Below are 18,149 nucleotides of genomic sequence, written 5' to 3'. Positions count from 1 at the left end.
GTAGGTTCTGCAGGAATGAGAAGTCTGATCATAGAGAAGTTGAAGTGAAGATGAAGCGAGGTTGGACCTGTCCAGTATCTCATGCTCTGAGCTAAAGATACACACAGAAATTGAAGCCAAAATTTCTGCCTTGTGTAAGACCTACCAGACACTATTTACTATTTATAGGAATGGATCCTGGGAAATGTAACCAAAGGAGAATAAACAAGGAAAAATTAATAAAGCCTACTAGTGCAGGGCTAAATACAGACCCGCATTTAGAAAGTGGCTGTATTTTCAAAGCTTCTGAATTCCCATTTAGTAGGAAAGTCACATACATAGACCCACTTAAAAAGTAGACTTCTTACTGCCCAGTTTCGTGAGTAAAGATTTCAAGGGTCCAACCCTCACATACGGTTAAAACATTAATTTTGTGTTATTAATTATCCTCAGAAACTGACTCGCATCTAAATGTTGCAGTTCGAACTGTCACTGTATTGTCTTCAAACCTATAAAATCCGCCAGGATTATGAGTTCTGTGCAAGTTTTCCTTTAAAAGCAGTAAGCAACGGTAACTTACCTGCCAAGAAAAAAGGCAATGTAAAAGATGGAGCTGTTCAAGTTGACAAACTGGAAGAGGAACATTTTCAAGGCAAAGCTGTTTTCCCATTCAGATTCAGTTCTAGGGTGCTCTGCGGAAAGACACAACGTACATTATATAAACAAAAATGAAATCAAGTTATGCCTAACTCATACATCAGACATCAATCAACGCTGACAAGACAAGCAACGGCTTCAAGTCGTGGTGCCCCATCAGGTTGTAATTGATTTTTTCCCCCCCTCAAAGTGTTCAGTCTGCAGGTCACAAAACCATCGGCCCAGTTTAGCCTATGTTGGTTCTTATCATGTTAGTATTATTATATTGCTGTGATACTATCTTTATCACTGGTATAAATTTGCCCTAGTAAAAAGAGAATCTCTTTTTTGCAATATCCAGAATTTAGTTAAATTCTAAAATGCCAAGAAAATTCTATGTTATTATTTTTTTGGTGACTGAATGACTGAAAAGCAGACGTTTTCAGAATAAATATCAGAGGTAAAAGCTTCCTGGTACAGAACAGGTCACATCTCTATGGGAAGATACCTGTTCCACGTCCAGGAAAAGGTTCTGAAATCAGCGAGATTCTTTAATTTTAAGGTTACAGGTATCTCAATTTTAAAAATAATATTAACACACACCAAAATCCCCCAAACAAAAAGCAAAAGCACTTGGCATCAGCAGAGCAACAGACAGGGGCTGCCAAGGGCAGCAGAGGGAAAAGAGACAACCAACATCCAGCTGGTATCTCACCCAGGCATCTCACCTTCTAAATACTCCTGTGAGACCACTACTTCATCCTCAAGACTTCCCTACTATAATTCTTGTGAAGTGTTAAAGAGTTTGCGATTCAACGAGGAAAGGATGGAGGTCCTTCTTTGGTATTTTTTGACATTGAAAGAATTGTAGAAATGTGTAGTAGGGCTACAAGTATTCTGTCTGGGTCTGCACTGCCTTGGATGTTTTTCCTTACAGTTTGTAGAACATTCTTTATGTCTATATTAGAACTTGGTGATAATGATTAAAATTAATTGATTTTTGGTAAAAATTTCAAGTGTCTTTGATGGATGTATCAGACCTGGAATACTGTACATTGATGAAAGTTTTAAAGCACATATATGAGTTGGAAGTCTAAACTTCCTGGATTGTCTGGTTAAAATTTGTAGTACCTAATTACTTTGGTCTGATGACTAAATTAGGATACGAATGTACAGGACAGTAGCTTTACATATGGACACTTGTTCCTCAGAAGTTAAGATGTCCTCCTTATCTTTGACGTAAAACGAAGTGGAGTGAACTTCCTAGCTCAAACACCTGATGCTCCATCACGCTTAATTCAAAAAGGCTTTTTTTTTTTTTTTTTTTAATTCTTATATATATATATTTTGGGAAAAATCTACTTGCATACTTAAATGAAATCATTATTTTCTTTCCCATTCCCTGATCTGTAACAATAGAATATATTAAAGCAGCGTGATCTGAAAGACATATCTTAAAATCTTTTAAGAATTTGAATAGAATCATAGAATCATAGAATTGTTGAGGTTGGAAGGGACCTTTAAGATCATCGAGTCCAACCTTTAGCCTACCCTGACAAGAGCCGCTTCTAAACCATGTCCCTCAGTGCCCCATCTACTCTTTTTTTAAACACCTCCAGGGATGGTGAATCCACCACCTCCCTGGGCAGCCTATTCCAATGTTTAATAACCCTCTCAGTGAAAAAATGTTTCCTAATATCTAATCTAAACCTCCCCTGACGTAACTTGAACCCGTTTCCCCTCGTCCTATCACTTGTCACCAGGGAGAAGAGGTCAGCCCCCATCTCTCTACAACCTCCTTTCAGGTAGTTGTAGAGGGTGATAAGGTCTCCCCTCAGCCTCCTCTTCTCCAGGCTAAACAACCCCAGCTCCCTCAGTCGTTCTTCATAAGGTTTGTCCTCCAGGCCCCTCACCAGCTTTGTAGCCCTTCTCTGGACACGCTCCAACACCTCAATGTCCCTCTTGTAGCGAGGGGCCCAAAACTGAACGCAGTACTTGAGGTGGGGCCTCACCAGTGCCGAGTACAGGGGGATGATCACTTCCCTAGTCCGGCTCACCACACTATTCCTGATACAGGCTAGGATGCTGTTGGCCTTCTTGGCCCCTTGGGCACACTGCTGGCTCATATTCAGCCGGCTGTCAACCAACACTCCCAAGTCCTTTTCTGTCGAGCTGCTTTCAAGCCACTCTGCCCCAATCCTGTAGCGCTGCATGGGGTTGTTGTGACCCAAGTGCAGGACCCGGCACTTGGCCTTGTTGAACCTCATACCATTGGTCTCAGCCCATCGGTCCAGCCTGTCCAGATCCCTCTGCAGAGCCAACCTACCCTCAAGCAGATCAACACGCCTGCCCAGTTTAGTGTCATCTGCGAACTTACTGAGGGTGCATTCAATCCCTTCATCCAGATCATTGATAAAGATATTAAAGAGAACCGGCCCCAGCACCGAACCCTGGGGGACACCACTTGTGACTGGACACCAACTGGATTTAACTCCATTTACCACCACTCTCTGGGCACGGCCATCCAGCCAGTTTTTTACCCAGCGAAGAGTACACCTGTCCAGGCCATGAGCAGCCAGTTTCTTCAGGAGAATGCTGTGGGAAACAGTGTCAAAAGCTTTGCAAAAATCCAAGTAGATAACATCCACAGCTTTTCCCTCATCCACTAAGTGGGTCACCTTATCATAGAAGGATATTAGGTTTGATAGGCATGACCTGCCCTTCACAAACCCATGCTGACTGGGCCTGATCACCCTGTTCTCCTGCATGTGCCGTGTAATGGCACTGAGGAGGATCTGTTCCATGACCTTCCCAGGCACCGAGGTCAGACTGACTGGCCTGTAGTTCCCCGGATCCTCCTTCCGGCCCTTCTTGTGGATGGGTGTCACATTTGCTAACCTCCAGTCAGCTGGGACCTAATAATGTGCCTATAGCTTCTGAATCTTTCTAACCTGTTCAGCTGCCTGGTAACACTACAAAGTTTGGAGCACCCTGTTTCCTGCGTGCTCTTCAGCGCTTTAACCAGAAGAGGGAGCTGTGAAATTTAAACTTCGACAAGCTCAACCGCGTACTGCGACGTGGGCTAAAAGCGAGCGCGGAAGAAGAAACACTAAAAGGTAACACATTCGCACAGCAGGAGATCTCCAGTGCTATCTTTGCCTCCTTGTTTTCTGTAAGCTGCAAAGCTCTACCGCTATGACTGAATCACGACTGGAGGCTTCAGTATAAATTTTTAATGTGACAGAATTAGAGCGATTTTAAAATTTACGAGTTTATCTTAAGCCATTTTTTTTCCACACAAACGTTCAAATTAAAAAAAAAATTGTAATAAAAATAACAAAGCATTTGGGGAAAATTGAAAAAAAAAATGTTTTAGCATTCTAAGAAAGAATATGTTTTGGCTTTTGTTCCATTATAAGATGACAGTTTTTTCAATTTCTACTACAAAACATTAAAAAAGCAGAAGTATAAGAATAAATTCCTTTCTTTTCTATTATTTCCTTAGTGAAATAACCATATCATTTCTTTCTCTGATATTTCTCACTTGCTTAGGGAAATGCCAGAGTCGTCCTGTGCACAGATGAAGTTTTCAAAACCCTGTTTTATGCAAATATAAAGGTATATGCCACGGCTAAGCAAGAACCATACCATTAGCAAAGGCCTACATACCTAAGTCTGTCAGCAGATAGGCAACCTTTTCATATACCTAAAACAGAAATAAGAGATGGTGTAAGTACAGCACCTCCTGCCTGTTGCGATGCCAAATCCAGAATGAAAACAAGCATCAAAAGCATAGGTGTTCTGCTGCCCTACAGCATCAAGGGACCTGGACAGAGAAGGGAGCCATATCCTGGCTACGTGTGGATGTAGTTCCCTATAAAGACTTCATTGAAGTACTATTGTCCTGTTGTCTTGATCTATGTAAAAGTATTTATGGATGTATATACATTAAATATACAGTAAAGATGGATCAAGAGCCAATAGACTGAGAGAAATGTTCAGACATCAAAGGTTCTTTTAATGAGCAATTAGATGCTTATCCTCTACCTTCGGGAACAAACCTAGGTGATCTAAAAGTAGGCGAAAGCGTTTACGCGGTACCATTTTCCTTTACATGAATGTGCACACTGGTAAGGATATCAGCCTCCTAATGAAAGCTTCCTTATCCGCCTATACATTCATTACCCCGGTCTTTATTTTAAATGACACTTAGCCCAAGGTAGCTACCAACTCTGAAAAATATTTCCTTGAGTATTTACTATTAACAGCAAGTTATTTTCCATAGCTTTGGTGTGCTTGTTCACCTGAATGTACTTTTTATGACTTAGAACTATCATATATAATAACAGAAATAATGACAGTCTGTTTTGAAGAATGCTTTCTTGTTGCAGCGAGTGCACAATCTCCTTAACAGAATTAAAAGCCATTCTTTGCTGTGCTATTTTTCCTTTTTACCTCTTTGTGCCTGCACGGGAACAGAAAAACGATAAATTATATTGCAGGTGAAGGAATAAAGTTTATATCAATGTACATTGCACTACCACAGCAAATGATTAAACCCGTCCTGTTACATGTCAGGAAAAGCTTAAACTGAAATTGTGTAGCACAGCCGTTAGAATCATAGAATCATAGAATGTGTTGGGTTGGAAGGGACCTCTAAAGGCCACCTAGTCCAACCCCCCTGCAGTGAGCAGGGACATCTTCAACTAGATCAGGTTCTAGGACTGTGCAACACTGATGTCACAGCTACATTTTAAGTAAGAAAAGGAAGAATTCCAAGTTACTAATTAAAAAATCAAAACAAGCGGAAATATTATCAGCCAAGAAAATAACGTAGACCCGTTCAGATGAGAAATCTATCGTAAAAGGTAATGTAAAAAACAAAAACGCAAATGTAGAAAGCAATAGTCTGCACCACTGTGACTTGGTAACATAAGCAAAGAGGTGCAGTGAGAAATTAAATAGGCAATAGAGAAAATAATAGACTAGAAGAGGAAAAAACCCTGAAATTCTAGCTTCAGGCACTGCTACGTGAATAAACAAGAGCACGTATGTATCTGATATACAGTAAACTCAGTAGCCTTGTAAAAATTACTCTTTTAAATTAATCCCTCCTTGAAAGGAACAGAAGACTTACAACATTGAGTGACATGATGATCATAAAATTGATACAGACTCCAGTGCCAGACGTTGCAAACTGCCAATACTTCTTGATGAAATACCACTTGAAAGAAGCAAACTGTTCCATGGCTACCAGGCGATACACCACAACCGCAAACACCGCAGTGAGGACCAGCGAAATCTATGGGTAAGCGTTTATGAAGAGAGATTTTAGAACAAAATAAACACATCCGGAATGATTTCCATTGCATGAATAAATTAACAGGTTTTTTAAAGATTGCCATTTGTTTTGGTGAGCAGAATTCAAGAGAATGAAAATACTAGATTGATGAATTAAAACATTTCTTTACTGTTCTTTTACAATATATTACATCTTTTAAAAGAGATCCATAAGCAAGCAGTAAGACTGAGACAATCCGTTTTGCCTGTATTATGTAAATCCACTGACCACAATGAACGCGCTCAAGCCTTGCGTTACCGTTTACATCAGAATAAGATTAAAGGCTACGACAATTCCAATATTATTAAACATTACCATGAAGAATATTCCTGAGACAGACACCATCAGTCGACTGAGCTTGTCCGGGAAAGGCTGAAATGGTTCGGGTTTTCCTGTGATGGGATTTACTCTTTCCACTTGGGAATATTTAGCTTCAAACTGGGGGCGCAGCTCTTCCTGGAACGACAGGGTAGATTCCATTTGTTGTAATACTTATTTCACTGAAGTATATGTGATATAAAGCAGGAAATTTATATTTTTCATAATGCTTCAACTCATATATCCAAATAATTTGCTCTCTTGAAAATCCTTGGAAACAGTGCCAGACACCGACAAAGAAAATAAACCATCACAGCATTCCCTACTGTGTGAGGGTATTAAAAGGATCATGGGTCATAATACTGACTTAAACGCTAGTTTCTCTGCAAAAATTGATAAGTAAACTATAAATTAATGCCAGTTATGATGGTGCTTTTTGTGATACGAAACCATTTATTAAAAGCCACCAGCTTGTACCTACGCACCTAGGGAAAGCTATAAAACAAGGAATGATAAAGTCTTTATTGACTCAGACTGCGGCTGAGTCACCAATATAGTTAAATTACACCTGCGTTCACTGGTGATTTATGACCTAAAGTAATAAAAGAATTTGATTATTGCTGATGTTGATAGTAGAATGGTAAAGGATAAGTTATGCCTCTCAGAAGGATATAAAATCTAGTTTCTGTCCCTCTGCTTGTCCTGGTCCTGTTTTTAAGCAGGATTAGGAACTTCCAGTATAAGAAACCATAGAATTGAAAGGCATCTGTGCTGACGTCAGTACTAGCTCCTCTCCTCTCTATGTGCAGCATTTCCACCCAATTTTTCAAAGGATACTTTTAATAAATGTAGAATTACATTTGGAATTATAACGCTAATTGCAGAAAGCGAAGTATCCTTGTCTAGTCCCAAGTGTGCTTGTTTATTCTGCAACTAGTGTTATAAACGCAAACAGAATCTGAACGGCCAACTCAGATTACTGACATACAACATGTACTGATATTTACACTTAAACCACGCTGGTAGCAAGATTTACAGGTTTACTTCTGTTTAGTCTTACCTCTTCATCTTCCCAGTCTATGAGGTCCCAGTCATAGGTTAATACAGCTCTCCGTCTTTTCCAAAACTCTAGAAAGACTGTAGCTGTGGAAATCATCAACTGCATTTTAATTATGGAAAAGAAAGAAAAAAGGCCATGCAGATCTCAAGAAAATCATCAATATGTAACATGCTAACAGTCATTAGCCACTTTCAGGCCGTTTTCCCCATAGAATCTGAAAACTGTGAGTAACTTCAGGATAACCGCTGTTAAAATCGGAACAGTATTTTGCCGTGTCCATCTAAGAATAGTTTTTTTTGCTGTCTGCTGTATCTGCACAGAGATAGGTACCTCTCAACATGAGACACTGCCATCCCTTTTAGATCATCATTTTGCTTTTAATTTTATTCAAAATATATATGGTTTAAAAATCTTTCTGTGAAGAAACAAGTATACATATATACACAATAGCACCTATTAATAAAGACTTAATTTTTATTCAGTTCGAATCAAGACAACCTCACTTCTTTCCCAGCTATACCAGCTTTATCCTGGAGTAGGTTTACTACTAAAATATTTCTTTAAACAATTATTTCTAATCCATCTGTGAGATCATAATCAGATTCTCCATGTACTTGGTGCTTTTGGTGGGTCCTATAAAACTAACTACAAGGAATAAATAACTCCAAGTTTCCCAAACACTGTAGTTTGCCACGGAGGGTAAGACACCGTGTTTTGGTGGGATTCCTGACAAAACGTGGGGTTGTCCAATTGTTCCCTGGAAAACAGTGATTTCAAATAGGGAGAGAGAAAATTTGCTTCCTTCTGGCAAGCCAGCTGCTCAGAAGAAGGATTTCTAACTCAAAATGAACAGGGCGGTCTCACATACCTACCTTTTCCTATATTTCCGTATTATGTTTAACACCTTATTGGGTTTATATATATATCATCACTTTATATATTTATATATATGATTTAACCATATACGCTATTAAAGCCCAATGACTAGAAGTTAGCAGAAGTTCACCACACTGCTACCCATAAAAAAAGGATGGCTGAATGAAAGGAACTAGACTCTGAATATGATTCCTTGGTGGTATCTTCTTCTATTCTTCCAAGCATGGATCTTCAAGCACGATTCACCACAGATTTCATTTAAGGTTCAGATGCTCCTAAGCAGAACAGCACACAGCTCTCCTATTTAAGCAAAAGTGGGGTTTGCACTTGAGCAATCTGAGGGTGAAACAACCTTTTCTCACTGTCACTGGAAGCGCTATCACAACCAGCACAGCGCGAGACTCCGAAATGTTACAGAAGACACCACCTTGCAAGAGAAATCCCTTTCTGACGTGCGAGGACTCAGGAGCAATGTAAACCCGTGCTATACACAAAACAAACAATACTTTTCTTGTGTGATGGAATAGTTAGGAGAAACAACACATCCTGCGAAACATGGCATTGGGGCTTCCTCTGCATGTCAGGCTGCTCTAGGAAGCCCACCCAAGATACCCACTAGCCCTGTGCCAAAGGTGATGTGTCTGTAATTGCACAGATGAAATAATTCACTTAGTTACACTCAAAGGTAATAAAAATTCTGGAAGTGCCCCAGTTATCGGGTATAAAATAATGAATTTTAAATCCCACTGACTTCAAATACCTGAGTCAGAGAAACTGAAAGCGAGCAATTGAATTAGTGGCTTTACTTTCCCCAGTGCTGCAACTGAAGAAAATACAGAAGGGTGGGCTTCTGAAGTACATGCAACATTTTTGGACTGGGAAGTGTAAATGTCCATCGAAATTTTGGAAATAAAATGAGGCAGTTGTGGTCTAGAAGTAATACTAGACTGTGGACAAATGGCACCCTCCGTTGAATAGACACGAATCTTATAATGCTATTTATTTCATTCTGTCTGTCCCCTAAGATCTGATATAACTTACTTATTCTTTAAATCAAGATCTCTCTCTAAGTTCAGGCCCTGGTACAGCATGAATAATAGGCTCTAGTGTAATACAACTAATAATAATAATAATAAATCATGTCTTTTATGTTACTTATGTACACAACGCATTTGAAAATGCAATGATCAAGAAAATAATCCATCTAGATGAAGCAGGTGAGGCCCAATCCCTAACTATAGCTGTCAACTAAAGCACCTCTTCCAGAGTCACCTGAGCTCTTAAAAAACGCTGCAATACTCTCTTTCATATGGTAGAATAGAACTCATGGTAATTTTGCTGTGCTACAAAGCTACTGAGAAAAAAGTGTCAAAAGATAGAGGTATTAATAAAAAAAAAAAGGATGTTGGTAAAAAAAATAATTCACAAAACTTATCTTGTGGTGTAACCTTCTCCTTTAAACGAGCGTGAAAAAACATCAGACATTTGAAAGTCAAGTATGTGTCCAGTTCTACTGGACTGGATCCTTCCTGGCTTGCCTTTATTTTTACTCTATCACCCTGTTAACGCCCCCCGCCCCCCACTGCTCTCCCTGCAATCAGGCCCCCCCACTCCCAGTTGCTAGGCACTTCTTACTGACTCAGCTCTTACCCTCATCTCCCAGCTCTGAAAATGCTAAACCTTGACTTTTGTCAATTACCTCTGTAGAAAAACAAGACATACAATAGATGACTAATCCAACCATTTGAACATCAAGGCGAGAACATTCATGTTCTAACATCGCTTTGACCTGGCAGTTTCTTTCTGACTAATCCTGCTGCTCAAGAGTTCTGGATAATTTACAGTGTAGAGGGTCACACTACAAGCCTCCTACAGAAAACATCACCTGGTGCCTCCTCCCCTGCTTTTTCCAGGGCACATCGCTTCCTGTTTTACAGCTCCGATTGCCGTTCCGAATTTTAAATCCCATAATATATGGTGTACTTCCTTTTTTATCGGTCCAGCATTTTGGTATAGACCCACTGATTTAGGGATTTTTTACTCAGTGCTCTGCAATACAGTCTGCAGTTCCGCCCGTTGTACGCTTCCAAAAGTTTAATTCTTATTTATTTTATGTTTACTGCCCTTACACTGCCAGTGCACGCACTGATGAAGAACTAAAATCTCTTGGCATGTGCTCCACACAGTACTTAACCTTTCAGAAGACAAGCAGGGTGATGTTTGATGGTTAAGACGGACAGGAAAGATTGGCTGTGTGTTGCTACAAAAGTTTGATGTTGTCAAGAAGAAGAAATGATCAATGGCTGCTGTTAAATGCTATGGAAGGAAACAAAAGAGCAGAGAAAGAAAGAAACCCAAACAAAACCGAGACCCCGAGACTATTACATGACCACATCTCTTCCAAATGTTTTGCAAGAGCCACTGTGTCAAAATGAACAGTGTGTTTATTTCTTTAAAAATGTCTGGCAAAGAGTATTTTCAGTAAGGAGCTGGGGGACTGTCTCCTCTGCCTCTCCTCAGAGTTTGGCCATGGCCAGCCAGGCTCCTCCTGAACGCTCTGCTCTATTACCTCTCCAGTTTTATTCAGTCGGACTCCTTTACAGCAATAAAACCCGTCCTACAGAGTTGGTACCACACCTACTACTGAGACCTGAAACCGCCTCCTAATAAATACAGGCTGAATGACAGCTTCGTCTCATCTCCCACCCCTGGGGCACTCTGCACCGCCTTCTCTCCATATGGCCGCAGCTCCCCGTCGGTTGGGCTCACCGCTGGAGGTTTTGCCTTCCAGGAGCAGCGGGCCAGGACTCAGCGCCGGCATCCTGCCGTCGCGCTGCAGGGGTGCCGCGCTCAGCCAAGAACGGAGTCACAAACACAGCATCTTCCCTTAGGCATTAAGTCACTCGGGTAAACAGCTTTCACTTTTCCTAACAGATGAATGGAACTGATAAGAGGTAAGAGAGAGCGAGTGCGCCTTCCCGAGCCCCACGCTGAGCCTGAGGGCAGCGCTGGAGGGCTGCGACTTTCACACCAGTGTAATACATAAACTTTAACAGAATTGCAGCCTAAATATTTAAGGTCTTGCTATTTTCAAATATTATATATCTACTCATAGATATATCTATGGCTTCTCAGCGCCGTAACGTGTGCATGCTGGTGCGAAGTATACTGCTGACCCTAGGATATCGCTTGCCATTTGGTTAATGCTGCGCGAGATCCAGATTTGGACTGGAGAGTGTGTTGCTTGTTGTCAGATCTTGCGGTCAATCTGTGAGATGCGCGTCCACCCAGACACAGCAATGAATACGAGCTGGAAGCTTTGTTGATACACGCTGCGGAAAATCTCCTCTAGCGGAATGCTAGGTTCCAAAGAAAACCAATCCCGCAGTATCAGACTCCGTCCTCCCTCCTCACAGACCACCCCACCTCACGCCACACAAATAATTTACTTCCCCAAAAGGGATATTAGAAAGGCTAGAACTTGATCCCTGTCACAGAAAACCTTCTACTTGACCTCTGCAGTATTTTCATGAAAACAGCACTAGTTGCTCCCATACAAACACCTCCTGTATATGCCATACCCTCAACACTTATCTCGAGGATAAGTTACGAAATCGTATTTGCACTTGATTCCTTAAAAATTTAAAGTGGAAACAGATAACAACATCGTGGCATTCCACTCAGTCACAAAATACGGAAACATTTCTCAGTCGCTCTTCACCACATACCAGCCTAGAATAAATATACCTAAAGAATTAAAGGATAAAAAAAAAAATAAATCACAGGTTTACTAGATCGGCGTATTAAAAGTTATATATGACATGCCTGACTTCCTCATTCTTACTTCAATCCAGTATTGTTTATATAAAACCTAAAGTGAGGATTAGGAGTTGTCACATTCGGGTCCCTGCCAGGTTATGTATTCCAAAGTAAAAAATAGTGACATCTGATAAATTCAGAAAATTAGAATTTAGATTGTTATCCTAAATTACTGTAACTGTGAAAATATTTGGAGATAGGATCAGACCCTATCTCCGGTCCCTATTTCTAGCAGCACGTTTTTCTTATTAGAACAGGTTTTGCTGCTTTCTTTTGTAGAAGACACGCCTTTTCCAGTTTTCATCTTCCAAAGTATACCGATGCAAACTCTGCGATGATAAAAACCTATCTTTTGTTAAATTAATAGTTGTACATGGAACAATAGCTTCTATAGTTTACAGAAAACAGTCGCCCTTCTGAAATACCGGTTCAAAGACTTTCCAAGGATTAGGCAATAAGCGCTGCCTACCCACTTGACCATAAATGCTGCAATTTTTGTGGACTCTGTGACGACACAGCTGGGTGGTGGGAGCAGCGAGGTCGCTCGGGCTGGTTCCCAGCCAAGGGCTGCCCCACCTCGCCTGGCCTGGCCCGCGCCGCGCGTTCCCGACCGGTGACACGCTGCCACCTCGCTCGTACCTGCCCTCCCCTCTTCCCGCCAGACTCAGCACACCCGGGGCCACAGCACCATTTCAACAGGTTCTTGCGTATTTTGTGGAGCTCAAAGGTAAGTCTGAGGTGGTTTTTCTGCTTATTAAATAATCTTTTATATAGTGTTTGGGAAGCCAATCAGTGCTGTTGTAGCCAAATTCTACTTCTGAGTGTATTTCTGAGAAAAGAATTAAAAATTATTTTCGATGTTGAAAATTAATTTTGCAATTCAAACATTAAAGCAGAGAAGTAGGAACCATAAACAATGACAGTTTTTCACTCCAATTCGTACTTTTCATTATTGGTTATTTCTGCCCTTTATCAAGCAAATACAGATTTTTCTCAGAGTCAGTTCAGAGCCCATTTGAAATGCTGGGGGGGTTGGTGGTGGTGAAGGGAAGTATTCTGTATATGCTAATTTATACCAAATTTCTGTAAGGAAATTGTTCTTGCTTTTAGCGAGTTTAGTTACACCAAAAATAATCGGGAAATACACACTTGGGAAGCTCAGTCAGTGCACTTGTCAGGTTGTTAGCTAGCAACAGAGGGGGAAAATCAATTATAGAATACAATTCATATTTATATTCCTCTATAATTTGCTAAAAACTTACAAATTATTTTCTTTGTACAAAAATTAAAATACTTTTAAGCTTGAAATTTAATATTCATTGCTCATTAAATTTAGAAGCATCTCATCCTTGGAGGGCAATCCGAATTTTAGAGCAAAGAGCCACAGGAGCAAAAATCCAATACATTTCTGGGACCATCATTTGCTATTATTTCTTTCTGAATTTTAGAATATAAATTCTCTCTATCTTGCTATGTATTCGTTCCGTCTATTTTTGGATCGCTGACGTAAAGGTAAAAATAATCTGCTTTATGAGGCTTAAAATGCACAGGTAGGTGTGAGAGCTCTGCGAATACGAACATGTTACTCCAGACCACAAGAAACAAAGAAGTGCCGTTAGTAATTTGCTCATCATGTCACCGTTGACTACATAAAGTACTTTCTAATCACTTTGCTCAGGGAGGGAATTGGGCAATGTTCAATTTATTGACATGCAAAAGAATGCCCTTCAAATAGTTCTGAAGATTGACGTGATTATTTTCTTGACAGTTGCAGAAGTTTCGCAGACGTTACACCTACTGGTGGCAGGCGCTAGGTTGTGTTCAGGAAATCCATGTTGCAATTACTTTAACATGCCCCAAATCTACTTTTAAATACGGAATATGCCACTAGATATACATTTATACGAAAGTCACCATATAAAAATTTATTAGGACACTTTTTTTCTGTGTAGCAGATATTTTCCGCACAACCCTGTGCAGTTTAAGGAGAACACAAAGCCAGATGCAATCTCAACGCAACCTTCATAGACTCAGAGGAGGATGATCTGAACGGGACAAGGGCTTCACCCCGAGTCTCAGTGTCCAGAAGTCCATGTATGTACACCAGCAGCTTCATATTGCATACTTTCTGCTGTAAAGCAAGTTTAATCTTTATTAATAGCAGAATAACAAGGATTTTTGTAGCCTTTTTTCAATTCATTTCAATTAAAATAGAGGAGTGGGTGTGATATAGAACCACAGCCTCCTCAACGTGGCTGTACCTACATCAGCGTTTTAATCCACATCACTCCAACCCTTAAAGGGTGCTCAGTCAAAGGGGAGGAGAGATTGTGGCAAGTTCAGAGCAACCCCCTCCAGAAACGCGTGAGGAGTGGGTATCAAGTCCTCAGCACCTCTACACATCTCTTCCAACCGGGCTACACATTTTCCAGCATGGACACAATCGGTGCATCCTCAGTCAGGTTCACGCTGGAGGGCCACTTTTATGGGAAACCACATTCACATCTTGCTGAATTCCTCCAACAGGGGCCACCACATCTCTTCATAAAGCCATACACCAAAGGGGAAACTTTAACCTTCCCTTTTTATTGGACTTGGCTTTTTTTTCCCTACCCAGCTGTCGTAGGTCTCAGATGAAATCGTACTCTAGCAGCACAGAAACAAACGCGGAGTGCAAAATCCACTGCAGAAGCGTGGTGGTGACCATCCTATGTAAAAAACTCATTTTTCATGCTAAAACAAGGCAGAGCTAATTTAGGTAGCTGAACTGCAGCCTAATCCCGTGCCGATGCCATTTCTACACACTTCAGGTTACGCCAACTGCACTGACTTCCACCAAGCTGGTGCTGAGTAACATGAATACCAGTGAATCAAACAGCGAGACTTACTTTTTTCACTAATAATCTGTTCATAGCTTCCTTAAATGCTTGCTTGACCAGCTAATTTAAAGTTTGGGCCCTTCTGCAAGTTTTGCTTAATCTATAGCATGGCTGTTGAACTGCAATAGCGCTATTTGCGCAGTAAGCTCGAAAGGCAATAAGTATCTTTGAAGAACTTCAGTGTTTTTCTGAACGGTATGAATATTAATGTTGCACTAGAAAAAGAAGAGTTAATCATTACACACAAAAGGATTTCCAGGCAGCAGTTCATCACAGCCTGAGAACTAAGAGTACACAACCTTCAAAGCAAGGAGGTTTCTTCTCTATGATCCCCCGTGAAGAAAGTTACAAAAATAAGCCAATCGGGGAAAAAAAGACAAAGAATTCGTTCAGCAAGGATAGTGACTCCTTTGTACACTGCTCTGCAAATGAAAATGGCAGTTAAAGGGAATTGAGTGTAATTTCCCTACCTAATTTAGTTACATTGAATAAACGATATGGCCAAATCCACTTTGTTCGCCAATCGGACTATACAAGGAAGGAAAGACCATGCCCGTGAATTAAAGCAATAATTCTGTTAAAATGAAAGCATGTGTTTGAAAACTTTGTAATACACTAAGTTTTCTTCCTTCACTGTTTTGCAGCTATTATTGGCACTACCAAATCAAAATCTAATATTCAGGTTGCGCAGCATTTCATAGTCATCTGAAGGCCTATAATTCGTATTGTAAACATAACTGGAGCTGATAAATGAACTCCAGAGGGGTTTTCTTCAGCTTGCTTTTTTGGCGTCAGAGTAGTTGGTTTGACTGATCCTCAAGTAGAAATTTTCTCTTTTATTTTTTGCTAATTAAGTTACAAATGTTTTCCAAGCACAGGTCCTTCCTGCCATATAAGTGACCTTAACTTGGGAAATAAGCACTGCGGAGAAGTGGAACATACGTTAATACGCAGATTAAATGGCATTTTATCAATACACATGCATTTCAGGTAATGGAACCACCTTCTAACCACTAAACACAGAAAACATGTAAGAACAGACTGCAAAAGAAATAAGAATAAAGCCAAAATAAGATACAACGACGTGATCTTTAATTATCATCTACTCATTGGTATGGCATTACCAATAGCTGACTGCTATCTACTGTGCCTCTACATGCACTTTCCATTGCTCTGACAGTGTCACATACACAGAAACCTGGGGAAAATGCACAATTAAATGAAAAAAAAAAAAAAAACCCAAAACCAAACACAACAGTCCTCACCTCCTCCCCTCCAAAAAACCACACAGAAAACACCTATAGGAAAAAGGATGACAGTAGGAGGGGAGGCTGAATATGCAAGAAATAGCTACTTTTTCCAGGTATCTCCTTTCTTCAGCTGGCAAAGTACGCACATACACGGACACCTAATTAACGATGCTGAAGATGTAACTTATACTTTTTATTGTGCTGTCACATAAAAGGTTATGTGTGGGAGTTAAAACCTGCATGATCTCAACCTGTTTCATACGTAGAAAAAACACAACCTCCCCCCACCAAAACCCCACGGATATACCGAACGGCATACCTGCTACCACCAAGTGACTTCAGGATGAGTTTTTCCTCACCCTTCTCAATCTAACATTTGAAAAATTAATGCATAACATACAGCTTCCATATTCTATAGGAAAAGAAGTTTCCATACAAATTCAGCATCATCCATAATCCCTGGACTGATGTAGTTTTCAATTTGCTCCTGGCGGCATTCATATGACACTCATTGCTCAGGGTCACAAAACATTATCCATCAACTTTCAGGGCTAATTGTAACAATTATATTTCTTCGCAACGGAGCATAACTCTTTAGTCTGCTCTTGGAGTTGCTCCCTGCTCAGAAAACGTTGCCTCGAGCACGCCCGCCAAGTATGTATCATTACCTCATTCTTTAGCAAAGTGGGTTTGAATTATTCCCCTCTGAGTAGGAGGCCTGTTTGGAGAAACATGGAATTTTCTTGTGCAAAACGCTTTTGTTGATCATCGGTATTGTGTTAGGTCATTGTTTAAGTCATTAACACTCAGGAATGTAAAGTTTTCAGCATCATCATGGGGTAAACTACTGAGATTTCTATAGTATAACTCCAAGTTGTTTACTAGCTCATTTGGGTCTTAACCAAGTAGCTTTGTTTTGCAAATGAAATAATAGAAAAGTGAATTTCTTGCAGGTTCTCTATACAAGGAAAGAAACTTTGAAGTCAACACCATGCAGCCCTCCTGTGGAATGATTTTCATTTTTCTGCTTGTAAGGCTGCAGTGGAACAAATGCAATGCCGAGGCCCCAAAAGCAAATGACACAAATAACAGAAATAGCTCAATTACAGATAACAATCAGTCTACAGTACAACCAGCTCCACACGGACTCATTCTGACATTGACTACTGCCATAAATCCTTCTACCACCAGCCACGCTGCACCAGCAGCCGCCAGTGCCAAAGAAAATGTAACGAAGAAACCAGAGATGAGCACTCGGCCAAAGAGCACACCCCTGAGGTCCACTGATGGCACCACTTTCTCTTCAACTGTCATTATGGTATCAAATGGTGGAATAAATAACTCAGCCACAAACTTCAGCAGAATCCCAATGTCTCTAGCAACATTAACATCAACGGGCGACTCTTCTGGAGTGACCGAAAGCGTTGCAGCTGCTTCCACCTCCACAGTGACACCGAGTAACTCCACAGTCACCTACAACACCCTTTCGGCTGCGGCGCTCCCCAGTGATAACCCTCCAGTCAACCCCACCTCGCTGTTCCCCACCAGCGTCACTCTGACGTCACCCCCGATGAAGGACAGTCCTACACCAAACCTCAACCCCATTCACCGGACAACAGAGCTGAATCGTAACTTTAGCAACAGCCCTACTGCATCACCTAATTCAAAAGATCCCACTGAAGGTAAGTGTCTAACTAAAGTCCAACTGGTTTAATGAAAACATCATGCTGAAATCAAACCTTTTATTCATTGAACAGGAGACTTCATAAAACGTGTGAACTAGCCACTAATGTGACCTAGCACAGACTAAAACAAACACCCAAAATAAAAAATATTTTAAAAAGTTATTTGCTGTTTACTTGCTTTTTTAACACTTCCAAGAGTGGAGGAACCTAATGACAGGTGCTGCCCGTTCACACTGGAGTGGACCCGCAAAGCAGATGTGTAGAAATAACATTTTAAATGTGGAACACGTCAACTTATTTAAGTTC

The 18,149-nt window shown here is 40.6% G+C and overlaps 1 protein-coding gene across 4 annotated transcripts in view; it reads right to left on the bottom strand.

Annotated features, from left to right (window-relative positions):
* ANO3 (anoctamin 3) overlaps window positions 1–18,149 on the bottom strand; it is a 212,940-nt gene that overhangs the window by 15,529 nt on the left and 179,262 nt on the right. For all 4 annotated transcript variants that reach the window (XM_063332451.1, XM_063332450.1, XM_063332454.1 and 1 more), the window contains 5 exons: window positions 7,335–7,417; window positions 6,272–6,412; window positions 5,753–5,917; window positions 4,285–4,321; window positions 560–671 (listed from right to left, as the gene is read on the bottom strand). In XM_063332451.1, coding sequence (XP_063188521.1) covers window positions 560–671; window positions 4,285–4,321; window positions 5,753–5,917; window positions 6,272–6,412; window positions 7,335–7,417 — 538 coding nt within the window. The remainder of the gene's footprint in view (window positions 1–559; window positions 672–4,284; window positions 4,322–5,752; window positions 5,918–6,271; window positions 6,413–7,334; window positions 7,418–18,149) is intronic.

Source organism: Chroicocephalus ridibundus, chromosome 4 (genome assembly GCF_963924245.1).
Source record: "Chroicocephalus ridibundus chromosome 4, bChrRid1.1, whole genome shotgun sequence".
In the NCBI taxonomy this organism is placed as follows: Eukaryota; Metazoa; Chordata; class Aves; order Charadriiformes; family Laridae; genus Chroicocephalus; species Chroicocephalus ridibundus.
The sequence above is the reverse complement of the archived record's forward strand: the minus strand, read 5'-3'. Positions and strand labels throughout refer to the sequence as shown.